The 14017-nt window shown below is 37.9% G+C and overlaps 1 protein-coding gene across 1 annotated transcript in view; it reads right to left on the bottom strand.

The window, feature by feature from the left end:
• Positions 1 to 3741: 3741 nt before the first annotated feature.
• Positions 3742 to 14017, bottom strand: part of PPARG (peroxisome proliferator activated receptor gamma) — a 30703-nt gene continuing 20427 nt past the window's right edge. Inside the window, exons 6-7 of the mRNA XM_009982127.2 lie at positions 11503 to 11953; positions 3742 to 3989 (exon numbers count right to left, since the gene is read on the bottom strand). Coding sequence (XP_009980429.1) covers positions 3742 to 3989; positions 11503 to 11953 — 699 coding nt within the window. The remainder of the gene's footprint in view (positions 3990 to 11502; positions 11954 to 14017) is intronic.

Raw genomic sequence — 14017 nt, 5'->3', positions numbered from 1 at the left:
TACCAGTGGTGCATTGACACCCAGGGTGGGTACGCTGAAGCGAGAGGGCAGGGCCGGCCTGTGGCACTCGTAAAGCTTTGCAACACAAGTCACGACAACCGTCGTCAGGAAGTCTGTTTTCTCAGCTTCAGGATTTTCGACTACTGAAGGGCTGTCTGTGTTAGGAAAGGATTATGCTGGGAACACACAACTCAGCTGCTTCCTTTCATGCAGTGCTGAAAGGCGGTTAGTTACCTGCGTTAGCAGGATAAACACTTTTCACTGCAGTTATGGGAACGGTGATGAAAATGCTCTCGGCTGCCTTTGCTGCAATAATGGCATTGCTGGAAATGTTTTCTTCTCATCTACATCTTCATTTTAGGCCACTCACAGCAATATTTACTGTAGAAATGGTCACCAGTGAACTTTGTCCGAAGGTCATTTTTCCTGTTAGATAGAGACCTTTGAGCTTCTACAAGAAACGTTTCGATGACCAGTTGGTGCTTGACATGGATGATCTTTGAGGTCCCTTCCAACCCTAACCATTCTGTGATTCTATGGTAAGGGAAATAGGCAGATAGTTGCGGGATGTGTCCGAGTACACCAAAGGACTTTCTCTGGACATGATTGACCTCCAGCGTTTTTCCACTGAAAAAACAGATCAGTGTAAAATACAAGACAGAATAACAGCTGGGAAGTTTTAAAAGCTGTGGGGACATACCAGTATCCCACTCAGCACATCATCCCTGAAGATGTTACAATGCAGTGAACAGATGCCTAAGGAAGGACAGTAAAACACGAGAAAAATGGAGTTCTTCAAAGGAAGGCACATACCAGCTGACTGTTTCTATTTTTGAGCTGTTAAATGTTTTTAGTAGCACTGAAGATCAAAACCCAAATTGTTCATTTATGGCATAGCCCATTCTAACCAAAACTCTAGAGACTCTGAAAATATTACAACCTACTTAGAAACTCCGTGTTAGAAGGTTTTTTTTGTTTTTAATAAATAAAGTCCCATAGAAACAGAAAGTATTTACAATTAGATCAAAATTCTGAAAATAATTCACAAGAGAAAATGCTGGTTTTTGAGAAAATGTTTTCATATCCTCATAACAGTCATTTATTCTAAATTAGTACATAGCAATTGTCCATTAAATGAACATTTTTCCCTTAAGACCTATTCTGGTAGAAAAGTATTTTAGGCAAAACTTCCTAACCATGATGTAACCGTTTAGAATCAGAACATTCCTGTGATTAATAATTCACATAAAAATTAACATTTTCTGGGGCTTGAGGAAAACATGATGAATAACTACCAAAATGTAAGAGAAGACAGGATGTCAGCAGAACAATATATTTTATTAGAGCAGCTTACACAGTTGAAAGAAAAGTATCGGCTTTTGGGCATTCAGTCCCTTCATCCTAATAAAGGATAACACCTGTTCCTGCAAAACAGTCTTCGGTCTTATCCGGAGACCATTGTGTCTACCATTACCCTACGGCTCTCAAAATACATGGATTGTGTATGTCTGTATCGGACTGAACGGCTTGAGCACCGTCACTGTTAAACTGCTACTTTCAGAAATACTACCACTTGCAATAAAGTAGAATTAAGCTCTTTGACTTAACGTGCTGCTTGGTTACAAAGTCATGAACTTAATTTCGTTGTCAGTGCATCTCTTCCACCGTCCTTTTCAGACAACTTTTCATGTGACTTGCATAAGAACATGTTCCAGAGTTCTTTGTTTAAAACTGATTTTGAAATCTCATTTCTAGGGAAGCCGATGCAGAAGTGGATTGTATAAGAAGTGCAGGCTCAGATTAATAGTTTTTGCTGTGTGTTGCTATTACAGGAATTCAGTGTTGGAGCTGTGGTCCGTCTCAGTGCCAGTTAATCTTTACTGTGTCCTCCTACAGGAGGGGAGGAACTCCGCAATTAAACAGAGGTTCTCCCACCAAGTGATAGATGGCAAAATTTCAAATGGCCATTGTCCAGTAGAAAACAACTTAAAACAAGGAGAGAGAGTATTTTCTTTTGAATTGTAACACCCACAAATTAGTGCGCGTGTAATTGCTGTCGGAATCCGGTGCTGGGTTAGCACAACGTGCCTATCCTGAAATGTGCAGGAAAGATGCCACCTTGAGCGCTCACATGCAACATTCCATTCGCTCGAGGGCAACCATTTCTAAGTTACGTGAAATGATCTCTGCGAAGATCAAAGCTGTTCCCTTTAGCCTCATACTGACTTCATCTCCGTGCAATCTCTTCTGTGGATTTTAAACCCAGAGGCTGAAGGATCCAATTCTCCAAACTTCCTGGTGGGCATAATGCTCAGTACTGACTACAGGCCCAGAGGCATGAGCTTAGGATTTATTTTAATATTTGCCTCTGTCAGCCTCTTTATTGCATAGTTTACACCAACTTAGATTTTCAAGGTCTACACTGGGAGCGAGGCCAATTTATATTCCCTGAAAATCCAGTCTGCTCATGTATGCATTACCTCTTTGTCCACTTAGGAATCACCACTGAACTTGTCTCACTAAGTTTAAGGCACAGTTTTTGCTACATAAATAAAACGTGGGCATGGTGAGGAAACCAAGGATACTGAATTGAGGACTGCTCCTTACTTCAATACATATGTTGCAATGGCTTTTTTTCCCAACATCCCCTCTTCTGGTCCACCAGCATGGATCACACCTGCTTGACTTTCACAAGCAGAAAAGGTGGGCAGGCTAAATGTGAACCTAAGGGAATGTCACGTCAGTATTGAGAATGCCGAAAGAAGCTCGTGTAAGTAAATTTACCTCCTGTTACATTTACTCACTCTTCTGGGTTTGCTCCCAGTGGAAAGCTTAGGTGACATTATAGGGCAACGTATATAAGAAAGCCGACAATCTCAACACAGCAGCGAACATCTCAAAACATTCTAGTTCCCAGTGCTAAACAACGATCGCTCAAGCCACACTGACATAGGGCTGCCATTACAGATCTAGGATTTAAAGAATGAATTCAAACGTTGCTTTCGTTGAGGAGTCACACTATTCCGATTTTCTGTGACATTTTTGACTATGTTGTTCAATGACAGTTTGTCAAATAATGACCACTCTGCTTCCTAAGAGTGATGCGCAGTGCATATTCCTTACTTAACTGATTCTTGAAATGGCATCGAGTTTTTGGATTTGCCCACAAATGATGGGCACTCACCTACACTAAGACCTCTTTACAGAGCTCTATCAGTGTAAAATTATACGACGGTAGGCACGAATATTGTCAGATCTGACCTTTCTAACTTTGGCCTTTTAAGCTCTTGGAGGAAGTTACACTACTCTGTGATGTCATTTTATTGTTATTTTGCTGCTGCCTTGGGAGCACAAAATCAAACATAATACTTAAAACGTTTCCCTAGAAATGTTTAAGGAGAAAGATTTTTATTTTTAACTTGAAAATTTAACTGCATGCTTAACCAACTTCAGTGAAGCATCAATCATACCGGACAAGCAATTTTAAGAAATAAGATATTTTAAAAAATTAATTCTGAAAATACTGCCAACAATTCCATGATATAGATATTTTTAATATTAAAAGTAAATTGTAAATGTGTCTTTATAAACAATATGCATAAAATAGATCTGCTATACTAAGCTCTCTCTTTTTAAATGCTGTTTCACAGTAATTTCTTAGGTATGCAAAGTTTTCCCTCAAAGAAATAGTGCAATCTGAAGAACATACATCATGTCAGCGGATCAGAACTACTACGGTCATTAATATAAGTCTTTATAGATTTCTTGTAGGAGTGGATGAAGACTCATGTCTGTCTCCGTTTTCTTTATTATTTGCAACAGCTGCACATGTTCCGTTACAATCTGTCTGAGGTCCGTCATTTTCTGCAGCAACCTTGCAAACAGCTGTGACGATTCTGGGTGATTCAGCTTCAGCTGGAGCTCCAAAGCTTGCAACAGATTGTCTTGGATATCTTCAATGGGCTTCACGTTTAACAACCCCGGGCGATCTAGGACAAAAGAGCGGGAGTTGTAAGTTTATGAAGAACACGGAAACATCAATCTCATGTATGAATTTCTGAAAGATTCCTCAGTACATTAAGCATTTACCTACGGTGCTTCCTGAGGACTGTTTGACAGTTTCCTAGTGTATTTATCTGTAAGATTTTACTCAAATTTGCTCAAAGAAGTTTTAGAACTAGTCTTAGAAATAGTCTTTTAGAACTAGTCTTAGAAATAGTTCAAGCATTTGTGTGGTGCAGAGACAAAGACAGGTTTGTACAATACTACAATGCATTTTGCACAGTAAACTGGGAACATTTGTGGAAAGGATGAGTGAGCTACAGTTGGGGATAAACAGTTTCACTTTTGGAAAATCAACATATACTCAGATGAGTATATACACATACTCATGTAGTTGCTACTATTAAAAATGTTTGCTGCTAAGGTGGATGCTAACCTATCAAAATAATAAAAATAAAAGGCATAAGTTCAACTTCTGCAGTCATACTAACCTGGGAGGTTTAAAAATCACTGGTTCAGTTCTTCTCCACACCCAAGTTCCAGCTGCTATTAAGAAGTCTCACAATAGCTTTTAGCACCAGCTCCTCAGCTTTGCCACAGATGCTTGTGGCAGTGGAGGACTGATAGGTGTAGCTTGCACGGAAAATGCCTTTTCTGGGCTCATGCAAACAGAGAGCTCTCCTCCATATGGAGGAATCTGGGATGGATGTTTGCAACCAAAGTCAGCTACTTGCACTGCCACAGCTGCCAGAGTCCAGGATTACCTTTGGCATATCTTATTCTTCAGCAAGAAGCAAAAACTTTCTTTTTTAACCATTATTATCTTTCATAATAACAGCTCTTCTGTTACTTCTGCCTGTCCCAAATATCTTCTTAAGTGGTTGCAATTACTATTTAAAATAATTTGTAACATTTGTTTTCTGATTTGAGGTAATAAATTCTTTGATTCTATAGCCATGAAAGTTAATGAAGTTAACCAAAATTAATATATTAATAAAAGTTAATAAAATGCTTAATATTATTAAGTTCTCACATATGACAATGACTGCCAGTAATTTGTTATTGCTAAACTACTTTATACTGGGTAACGCATTGTGATTATCAGCATACTCCATGAAAAAACAGTCAATAATTTAAATAACATTTGCTGTGTACCTAAGAAATTAATTCCAAAGGTTGATCAATAAAAAGCAGTGCCTATAGCTCACCTTAAATTACTTCCCTAAGGCAATATTTCCATTTTAGAAAGGACAAGAGATTGAGCTATATTAAAAATTTAAAAAATAAGCTGTTTTTCCTATGATCTTAGTAACCTTTTTATGCATCCAGTTCTACTAACTCAGCTCAGCTTGTGTTGTAGAAAAAAGGCTGAGAGAAAACAAAGCTCTTTATAAATATATTGGGGTTTTACTACGTGAAGAAAAAATTGCCGTGTAAACTAAAAGGCAAAGTTGGCGTGAAAACAAATGAGTATACAGAAACCACAAATACATGGAGGTCACTGATTAGGAAAGGACAGGGATTAGGATTAGGAGTAGGATTAGGAAAGGACCCTCGAAGAGGTGAGGTCTGGGGACAGTTTTTCAGAAACAAGAATAACAGCAAGTTTGAACGTGGAGCTTGGTATTTGTTTGACGGAGATTTTACGAAGCGACTGCTTTCAGCCACAGGTGGCTGGGCTCAGGGACCCGTTTGGCCACCCTTTCCATGCGGTATTCCGTGCTGATGAGCTGTACGTCTGGCAGAGACCACTTATTTATACCATTCAACCAGTCACACCATAACATATGGTTCAGAAAGTCGGTAAGTAAATATCTGCAAGCAGAAAATGGTCTCCAAAAAAACGGCTGCTTTTTATTAGTTTCCTTTGGCAATATTGTCAAGTCAGTTTTTAAAGAAAATTAGGGAAATTTTTATAAATTTTAGATGCTTCTTTTTCGATTACCTAAACTCATTGCATGTTCTGCAAAATCTAGTTGCCACCTTTATATTTTCCAGAAACTCCCCAACTTTCAGTACTTCAAAGCTGTTAATAATTTTGGCTTTGGGTTGCGATAGCTTTAAATTTTACTTTTGTGCTGCAGATGAACTCTGAACTAGCTGGGTATGACTCAGTGCACAGTGATATAAAAAAATCAGAAAGCACAAAGACTGTGGCCTTGATTTCCTCTGAGATTAATCTCCATTTGCCCCCTGCTTCTTTTATGGTGGGAATTTTCAGGGTGTGAGCTTTTCAGAAGTGAAACTCAACTCAAACACTGTGCTCCCCAGCACAACTTTAAAGCCCAGGAGGCAAACCCAGGAGATCAGTACTGAGACTGGAGCTGACCAAGCACCCCCCAAATTTGAGTGCCCAAGGTCAATTGATGTTCAGTGAGACCTAAAAGCCTAAAATCCTTAAGCTCTGTTGAAAAACTCAGTCTAATGGTTTTATAATGACCCAGTGGAACTACAGTCAGAAAACATGACTATGACAAAAGCCTAGGAAATCATCAGATGTTATTTTTAAATAAGCCAATTCAAGAGGAAGGAAAATTCCCATTGAAGGCAAGAGAGATTTTTCATGAATGAGAACTTCAGGATATGGATATTATTTTGTGGTGTTGACAGTTCACTATACTTTCTCAGTGAAAACTTCTTACTGAGGGAAATGTTGTTTCTGTTCCAAGAAACTTATCTACATCAGAAAAAAAAGGAAATAAGAGGCAAAAGCTTTAACACACAGGTATTATGGTATATTACAAGTTGTTAAGATGCTCTTAAATATATATATGCTCCAGCCTGATTGGATTATTGTACCAAAAGATGTATTTTGTGCAGGAAGGAGCTCCAGATAGATGTGGCTTGTAGAAAAAATAAAAAAGAAATTATTAACAGTAAGCGTGAGAAAAATTGAGATAGAGAATAGGAAGAAACAGAAATGGGAGTAAACTAGATATGACACTGTGGTGGAGGCCTTTGAAGAGGCTAAGTAAGACAGAACTGCTGTTTGAAAGCTCACAGAAAACAACTGCCAAGGGAACTGAAGAGGGAAGCGAAAGCCGAAAGTAAACGAGCTGTAGCAGGACGTTCTTACGAAGCAATGAAATCAGGTTACGGAAGGCCAAAGGAAAGAGAGTTGAAACGATTCAAGTGAGAGAGAACAAAAAGTGAACTGGACACCACTGTTAAACCTCTCCGACACAGAAGACTGTTGGTTGAAGTTCAGCCTTTTTCAATGTGCTGTTTGCCACCTGCCTTTTATCCATTCAGGCTATGCCAAGAGAGTCCCACATTTCTTTCTTTATTATGACTTTTCTTTATTCAGTTTTTCTTTAGGTTTTCATTCATTGCCATACTGCTGTTCCATTCGGTTTGAAAACTCTGCAGGAAGCCGTTCTAAGTAAGAAAATGTTCACAGCAACTGGGAAAGGCTAATAGCCCCTTAGTTTTGAGTGTCAACAGTATGACCTTGTGTAAATTGGTGTTCTATACTATCTCTGGGAAAAATATTTTGTTTATTTACTTACAGATTTGGATACTTCTTTCACGTTTGTAACAATAATTATGATTTTTTTCTGTTCCTCACATACGAAATAGTCATCTGCTTACCTTTACCCATACCTTCACATTTTAACATCTTTGATTAATTGCATTTTGCATTTAAATGCATATTCTAAAATCTTAATATGATAAAACAGGCAAAGATATGGCTGACTGAACAAATGTGCTACTCCTTTTGCTGAGGCTGATATGACTCAGCAGTTTGAGGTTTTTCTTCCGAGACTGTCACATGTATTGTAGTCATCAGGACTTTGGTTTAAAGCCCACAGTGATTATCTGCCGTTCTTGGTCTGACTATGAAGCATTTCTTTGTTCTGACAGGTTTGCTAGAGCAGGATTTGTGTAGCAGTCAGATATGAATTATTTCTTGGTACTACTTAGTAATAAAACTTCAAGTTTTGCTGATCTCAGATTGCAGCAAAATTGTTGAATATAGCATTTAAACAAGCAGCAGCGATTCACAGCTCAAAATTTAGTGTAAAGAACACACTCAGAAAACACAAAAAGTTAAGGTAACAACATTCCTGAATTCAAATACTAGTTTCACTGCATGTTGACTAACAGTCTGGGTGGTTACAGGTATACCCGACTACCGTTCCCAAACAGCACGATATCCTAAACACTGCAGCAGATAATATATAAAAGTTCAAGTCCATCCATGGTGTGGAAACATGGTACAAAATTACCCTTCGAGCTTTTCCTTTATTTGACAACAACCTGCTTGAGTGAGTTTGCTCTGTTTATAAATGTGGATGATCCCAATAAGGCTGGGACTGTTATCCTTCCTGCCCAAACACAGACATCCAACTCGTTCTCCTTAAAATTTCTTCTACGATAGACTTAATTTTCAGCTCAGGCATATATAATATTTTAAAGATGTTTCATGTTGCTTAACATGTATACCATGGCACTCACTCGTGGCTGAGAACACGCCTCAGTGGCACACAGGAATACAGCAGTTTTCCAAATCTCTTTTTGCTGAAGCATATTTTTCAAATTTAGCATAAGTAAAAGAATGTTGTCATGAGAGTTTGGTTGCTGTTAACGGCATAAAACATGTCTTTTGTAAAAACAAGGTAATATTTCACTGCTCACACACACAGTCTCTGTCTCATCTGCACTAAATTCAGAATATTAGAATTAATTTGCCGTGCACGGCATTACTTTAAAGCACAACGTACCAACATAAAAACAACTCTTCAGCTTTGTAACAATGAGTTTTAGAGAAACATTAGGAATCCTTGAGGCAGAGTGAGGCTGCGCTGAGCAGCTCAGAAACAATGAAATGATTGACTGTGGAAGCGGGAGTACTTCCATTTTGTTGCTGTTATAATTAATTTGTCAGCTTATTACTACTGTTACATAGGCATTTTGTCTTTTTACATACAACGCAAAAGCAAGTGTTTCGATATCAAAAGGCTGAACCGTTTTATGAGATTTGTGGCAAATTCCAAACACTTCACAATGAAAAGCTTTCTACATGTAATGTTCCAGCTGGAACGATCTTTCTCTTTCCCTTCTCGCTGCTTCTTTTTAGAGCTGTGTAAGAGAGAGCACCCGTGGAGCCAGCAGAGCTAACATCACTTCGCGAGGAATGAGAGATTCACTTAGAACTGCAGCATCTGGCTGGGATCGTTTTTCCTTTCACAAACTGATTTTAAGATATTTGTACACAGGATTTCTTGAAGTGACTTAAATGTTCAAGTGAGTATTGCTGCAGCTAGTAAAGTCCTAGAGGTAATATGAGCTGGTTTTGAGATCCTACTTGGAAGGAAATCATCCTTGTTCGATATTCAAATAGTTCTCACAGAAATTAAGTTCTGTAAAACACAGCTCTTACAGAAACAAGAGCATGTGAGACACCTGAGAAACAGGATTGCAGTTCCATACCTCATAAGGTTTTTATTCCCACAGAATACACACAGTTCGACATATGTATTGAATGAATTGCATATCTGACTGTAAATTCCATTATAAAAGTCACTCTCTAATTGGCAGCAGAGCTTAATTGGTTTAAAAATATAAACTCGCTTTTTAAAAACAACTATCACACTTTTTTGGAAAAAAAAAAGTTCTGAGTAAAGATAATGAAAGACCTTTGTTATCAAGAAATTAAAGTATTTTTCTGGATAGAACTGATTTGTATTTATATGGAATTATATATTTATAATGACTGATTTATATTTAGATGAATTCATACATTTATATAGACTTGCTTCAAAGTTGTTTAAGAACTAACTATCAAAATTCAGGTAGTTCTTTCCAGATCTCGGTTTACAAATTGTTCTTAAAAAAAGACTTGTTAAATCTGGTTCAGCATAGTCTTTTTTTTTTTTCTGTGAATCATTCTCCTCCCGAGATGTAAAATGTAAGATTAGTTACATCATACCTGTTTCCTCTAATATAAACCAAACATCACTGAAGCATAGCAGACCTAGCTTTGCAGATTGCAAGTTCCCTTTTTTCAATTAAGAGTGGATTTTGAGAGGCCTGTTTCTCATCTGTCAAATTTCATTATTTTAAAAAATGTAAAATATTGGCATGTTTTGTGCAGTGCCCTAATAGATTTGTATAATTTCTCCTTCCCCGTCAAAGCCAATCGAAAACATACCCGTAACCTATTTTCTGCTCCCGAATTAATTCAGAGTCCCCAGGGATCGTTGTGTTCGAAGGTTTGCACAAGAAAATGTCTTCTGGGAGCTGTACTTGTTTGAAGTGGATTTAGTTAGTCTAATAAACCATCTTGTGATACCACATTTTTACTGAATGAAACACAATGCCAGAAGTAACTGTACAGGATTTTAAATGAAGCTGCACATAACAATGCGCGCTCCACAGAATGTTTGTTTTTAGAACAATAGCATGTGGTTGTTGTGTTTGATTGCTTAAACATAATTTAATAACAAAATACTCCGCATTGCTCTGTGGAGGATCTGAATTCAGAACATTCAGCACATTCCTCCCATCGATATCTGCAGTACCATTCTAAGCCAAAATACACACAAATAAAAAAATCAGTTGGGTAAAATTTTCTTTGTGCGAAATCACTAATTTCATAGGATTGGCCCAAGGAAAAGACCTTCAGCCTGACCTGAAACATATATCTGATATCTCATGTTCTCGGTGGAAAGGTTTCTAAGTGAACTAGATCTGGGTAGCAGTTGCTAACTCACACAATATAAAAGCTCCATTACCTCAGAACCAGAGAGAACGTACTGACTGTCTTCAAAAAAGCTGGAAATTCCGTGTCTTTTGAAACGAAGTGTTAGAATGCATGTAGCCTGATACCTGGGCTTTCAGGTCATGCATGGCTTAAAACATAATGCATAAACATTAACACAAACAGCACCTTAGGAAGTCTGAACAGAGCAGACACACAGTGCCTGTTTTTCTCAGGCATTAGGAGACTCTAGTTTTCCTGAGAAATGCATTCTTCCCCCCCTCCCCGCTTTTAAAGGCAAACAAAACCTTGTATGAATGAAAAAACAACAAGGATGAAAAAACCCCACCATAAAAATCCTGTAAGCCAAATGCCACATGTATTTTGTAATTGTTATGGAGTCAAAGCTATTTGTGTACAATTAGCAAGCCACAAAATCTAATTGCAGGTTTAAAAAATCCTCATACAGAATTTTAACTTTTAGAAGCTCTTGCCAGTGAAATTCCACCCTTCCTGTTTTCAGAAAGATAGTCCTGATTTTGTTTTCTAACTAAATGAACTGCTGATTCAGCAGGCATTTCCAGCTCCATCATTAATATCAGGTCATTCACATTTTCAGTTTCTGCCTGAAACTGAAAAAAGGGAAAACAACATCAAGAAAGTTAAAAACTAATAAAAAACTATGTGTAAAAAACCTCACACCCATCCCGTAGTGCTGAGCATTTTCCTGTTTGGATAGGAATTAAAAGTGTCATTTTTATGACATAAAATATCATATTAAATAAGACAGCACTTACCTCCACTTAGTATAATGACTGCTATAAATATTGCCAGGTCACTGTCATCTAATTCCAGTGCATTGAACTTCACAGCAAACTCAAACTTGGGCTCCATAAAGTCACAAAAAGGTTTTCTCAGGCTCTTCAGAAACTCCCGTGTCATGAATCCTTGTCCATCAGATATAAGAACCCCATCTTTATTCATCAGAGAAGCCAGGAGAGTATATATGATCTCATGGACCCCATATTTCAGGAGAGTTACTTGATCATTCAGGTCAAGATTCACAAAACCTGGAATGTTCTTGGCAAATTCTGTAATCTCCTGCACTGCCTCCACCGAGCGGAACTGACATCGCTGGAAAATGCGAATTGCTACCTCTTTGTTCTCCTCCTGCAGCGGCGACACATGCTTGCACTTGATCTGATCTTCTCCCATCATTAAAGAGTTCATGTCATAAATAACGAATGGCTAAAAGTAAAAAGAAAAGACAATTTACTTTCAAATCTCTTTTCTATGAGCATTTGACTCCTGCGAAACTGAAGTAGCGTACAGAGGCACAAGTCGTGAGAAAACACTTAGAAACATATAAAGAATATATCAAGGGGAGTTGACCCCAAAGGGTTAAATCTTCATAAACCTATTAAAGCAAATAGCCTCAGAATGCTAAAACGATTTACAGAAAGAACAAGTAGTTCCTAAGGACTTCTCACATGTTCCCTGAATCCACGTTGCAAAAATAGGACTTTGGCTGACACTTTTTTTAATAATTAGGGGAGAGGGGTAACAAACACTACCTTAAAATAGCCATGATTTTTGCCTTTTCTTTTTGTAGGTTTTTGTTGTGTTTTTTGTTGTTGTGGGTTGTTTGTTTTGTTTAGTTTTTTTTTTTTAATAAGGTTTTTGTTTGTTTGTTTGTTTTACAGAAGTTCTGTAATACCAGAATTCAAAGTTTGGAATGCTTATTAACAAGAGATTACAATGTTATTCCTTTTACCTGAATTTTACTGGCTTCTATAAAACAGAATCTAGTAATTGTACAGTGACATGTTCGCACTTCTGATGATATAACTTCATTTTTGTAGAAAGACAGAGTACGTCCACACTTGGATTACTTCACATACTGTCATGTTCTTTTCAAGTTCTGTCTTTCTAGAAAGTGCTGGAAGAAATATCAACTTTATGGTGTATCTGATATGTAACTTATTTATGTATCTGATAAATTTAACCTTTTGCTGTTAATTCCTTTAAGAATAACCAAGTTAGGATATATTTAAACTCAAACAACTTGTCAATGGGAAAGAAAACACAAATAGCACGATACAAACTGCAGCAGCACCCTTCAGAACAGAAGAACGAGTTTGACTGAGGAATAAACTCCACTGGAATAAATCAATTTTGAAAGCAGATTAGAAAAAGTAGTGCCAGGAAAACTTTCGTTAGGATCTGGAAACAATCTGTTTCAGAATATGTGGAAGAAGCTCCTGGTTTTAAATAAGTGGTTAAGCAAAGATTTCTTGAGTTTAGCTGAAGAATCTTTCCTTAGAGGATAACTGACTAAATAGTTCCTTGCTGCATTGAACAAATAGCTACTGATATTAATAGGTTTGTTAACATACTTGATTAATTGATTAAAATACAAGGAATTATACACCAAGAACTGGACTAGAGAAACGCATTTTTAAATTTAAGCCCCGTTATGGTTACAGATTCTAATGCCTTATTCATATGGGTGCTCATGCTCCTGGTTTTATATTCACTATGAGCTGCAGAACAGATTCAAAAATAACCTCAGCCTTCCCATACGTAGTCAGTGTTCCCCTCCCACAGAATCAGCTTCTGGAAACTCCTAGAAGTCTATTCCTGTTTGATTAAACAAGCTTTGAAGGCTGTTCAGTGCTAAATTACTATGAAACTTTTAAAACTGGAAATAGCTACTTTCTTCCGAGCCTGGCAGTGCCTTCTGAAGAGGATACTGCCCACAGAAGTTTGTCGCTACCCACCACCTAGAGGTTCCTACACCCATCTCCCAGCGTTCTGTAGATGGAGATTGTGAAAGTTTGGTCATCTGAATGCAAAGCTCCGACTCGTTTTCACTGGGAAGAGAGAGAGGGATGAGAGCTGACAGTTCTGTCTTTAACTGGTACAGCTGCTTGGAAAACAGAGGTCTATCTGTGAACTGGAACAGTAGTACCCACACAGCGGATTCCAGCTGTCAAAATGGTTTCGTTAAATCAATATTCCGCTGCTTGCAAGCCCAAGGATACTAGTGCTATCACTTCCACGGTAAGCCACGGGCAAACACAGGGCCGGGCCATGACATTCAGTTACACAGTATGAGGTACGGCACTATTTTTCCACTTGCACTGGGGTTTCGGTGTGAAACTGGAAAAATAAACGCAGTGTACTGAGAAAAGCCAGAAGGATAAGGTATTTCTCAAGATGCAATGCTATTTGGGCAGCAGAAAAAACATTCTATACATATCTTTAAATATGTAAATGCATGCATATGCAAAACAGTGGAATAACAAGGCT

Source organism: Tauraco erythrolophus, chromosome 12 (assembly GCF_009769465.1).
Source record: "Tauraco erythrolophus isolate bTauEry1 chromosome 12, bTauEry1.pri, whole genome shotgun sequence".
Lineage (NCBI taxonomy): Eukaryota > Metazoa > Chordata > Aves > Musophagiformes > Musophagidae > Tauraco > Tauraco erythrolophus.
This window is presented reverse-complemented; position numbering and strand designations above follow the sequence as displayed.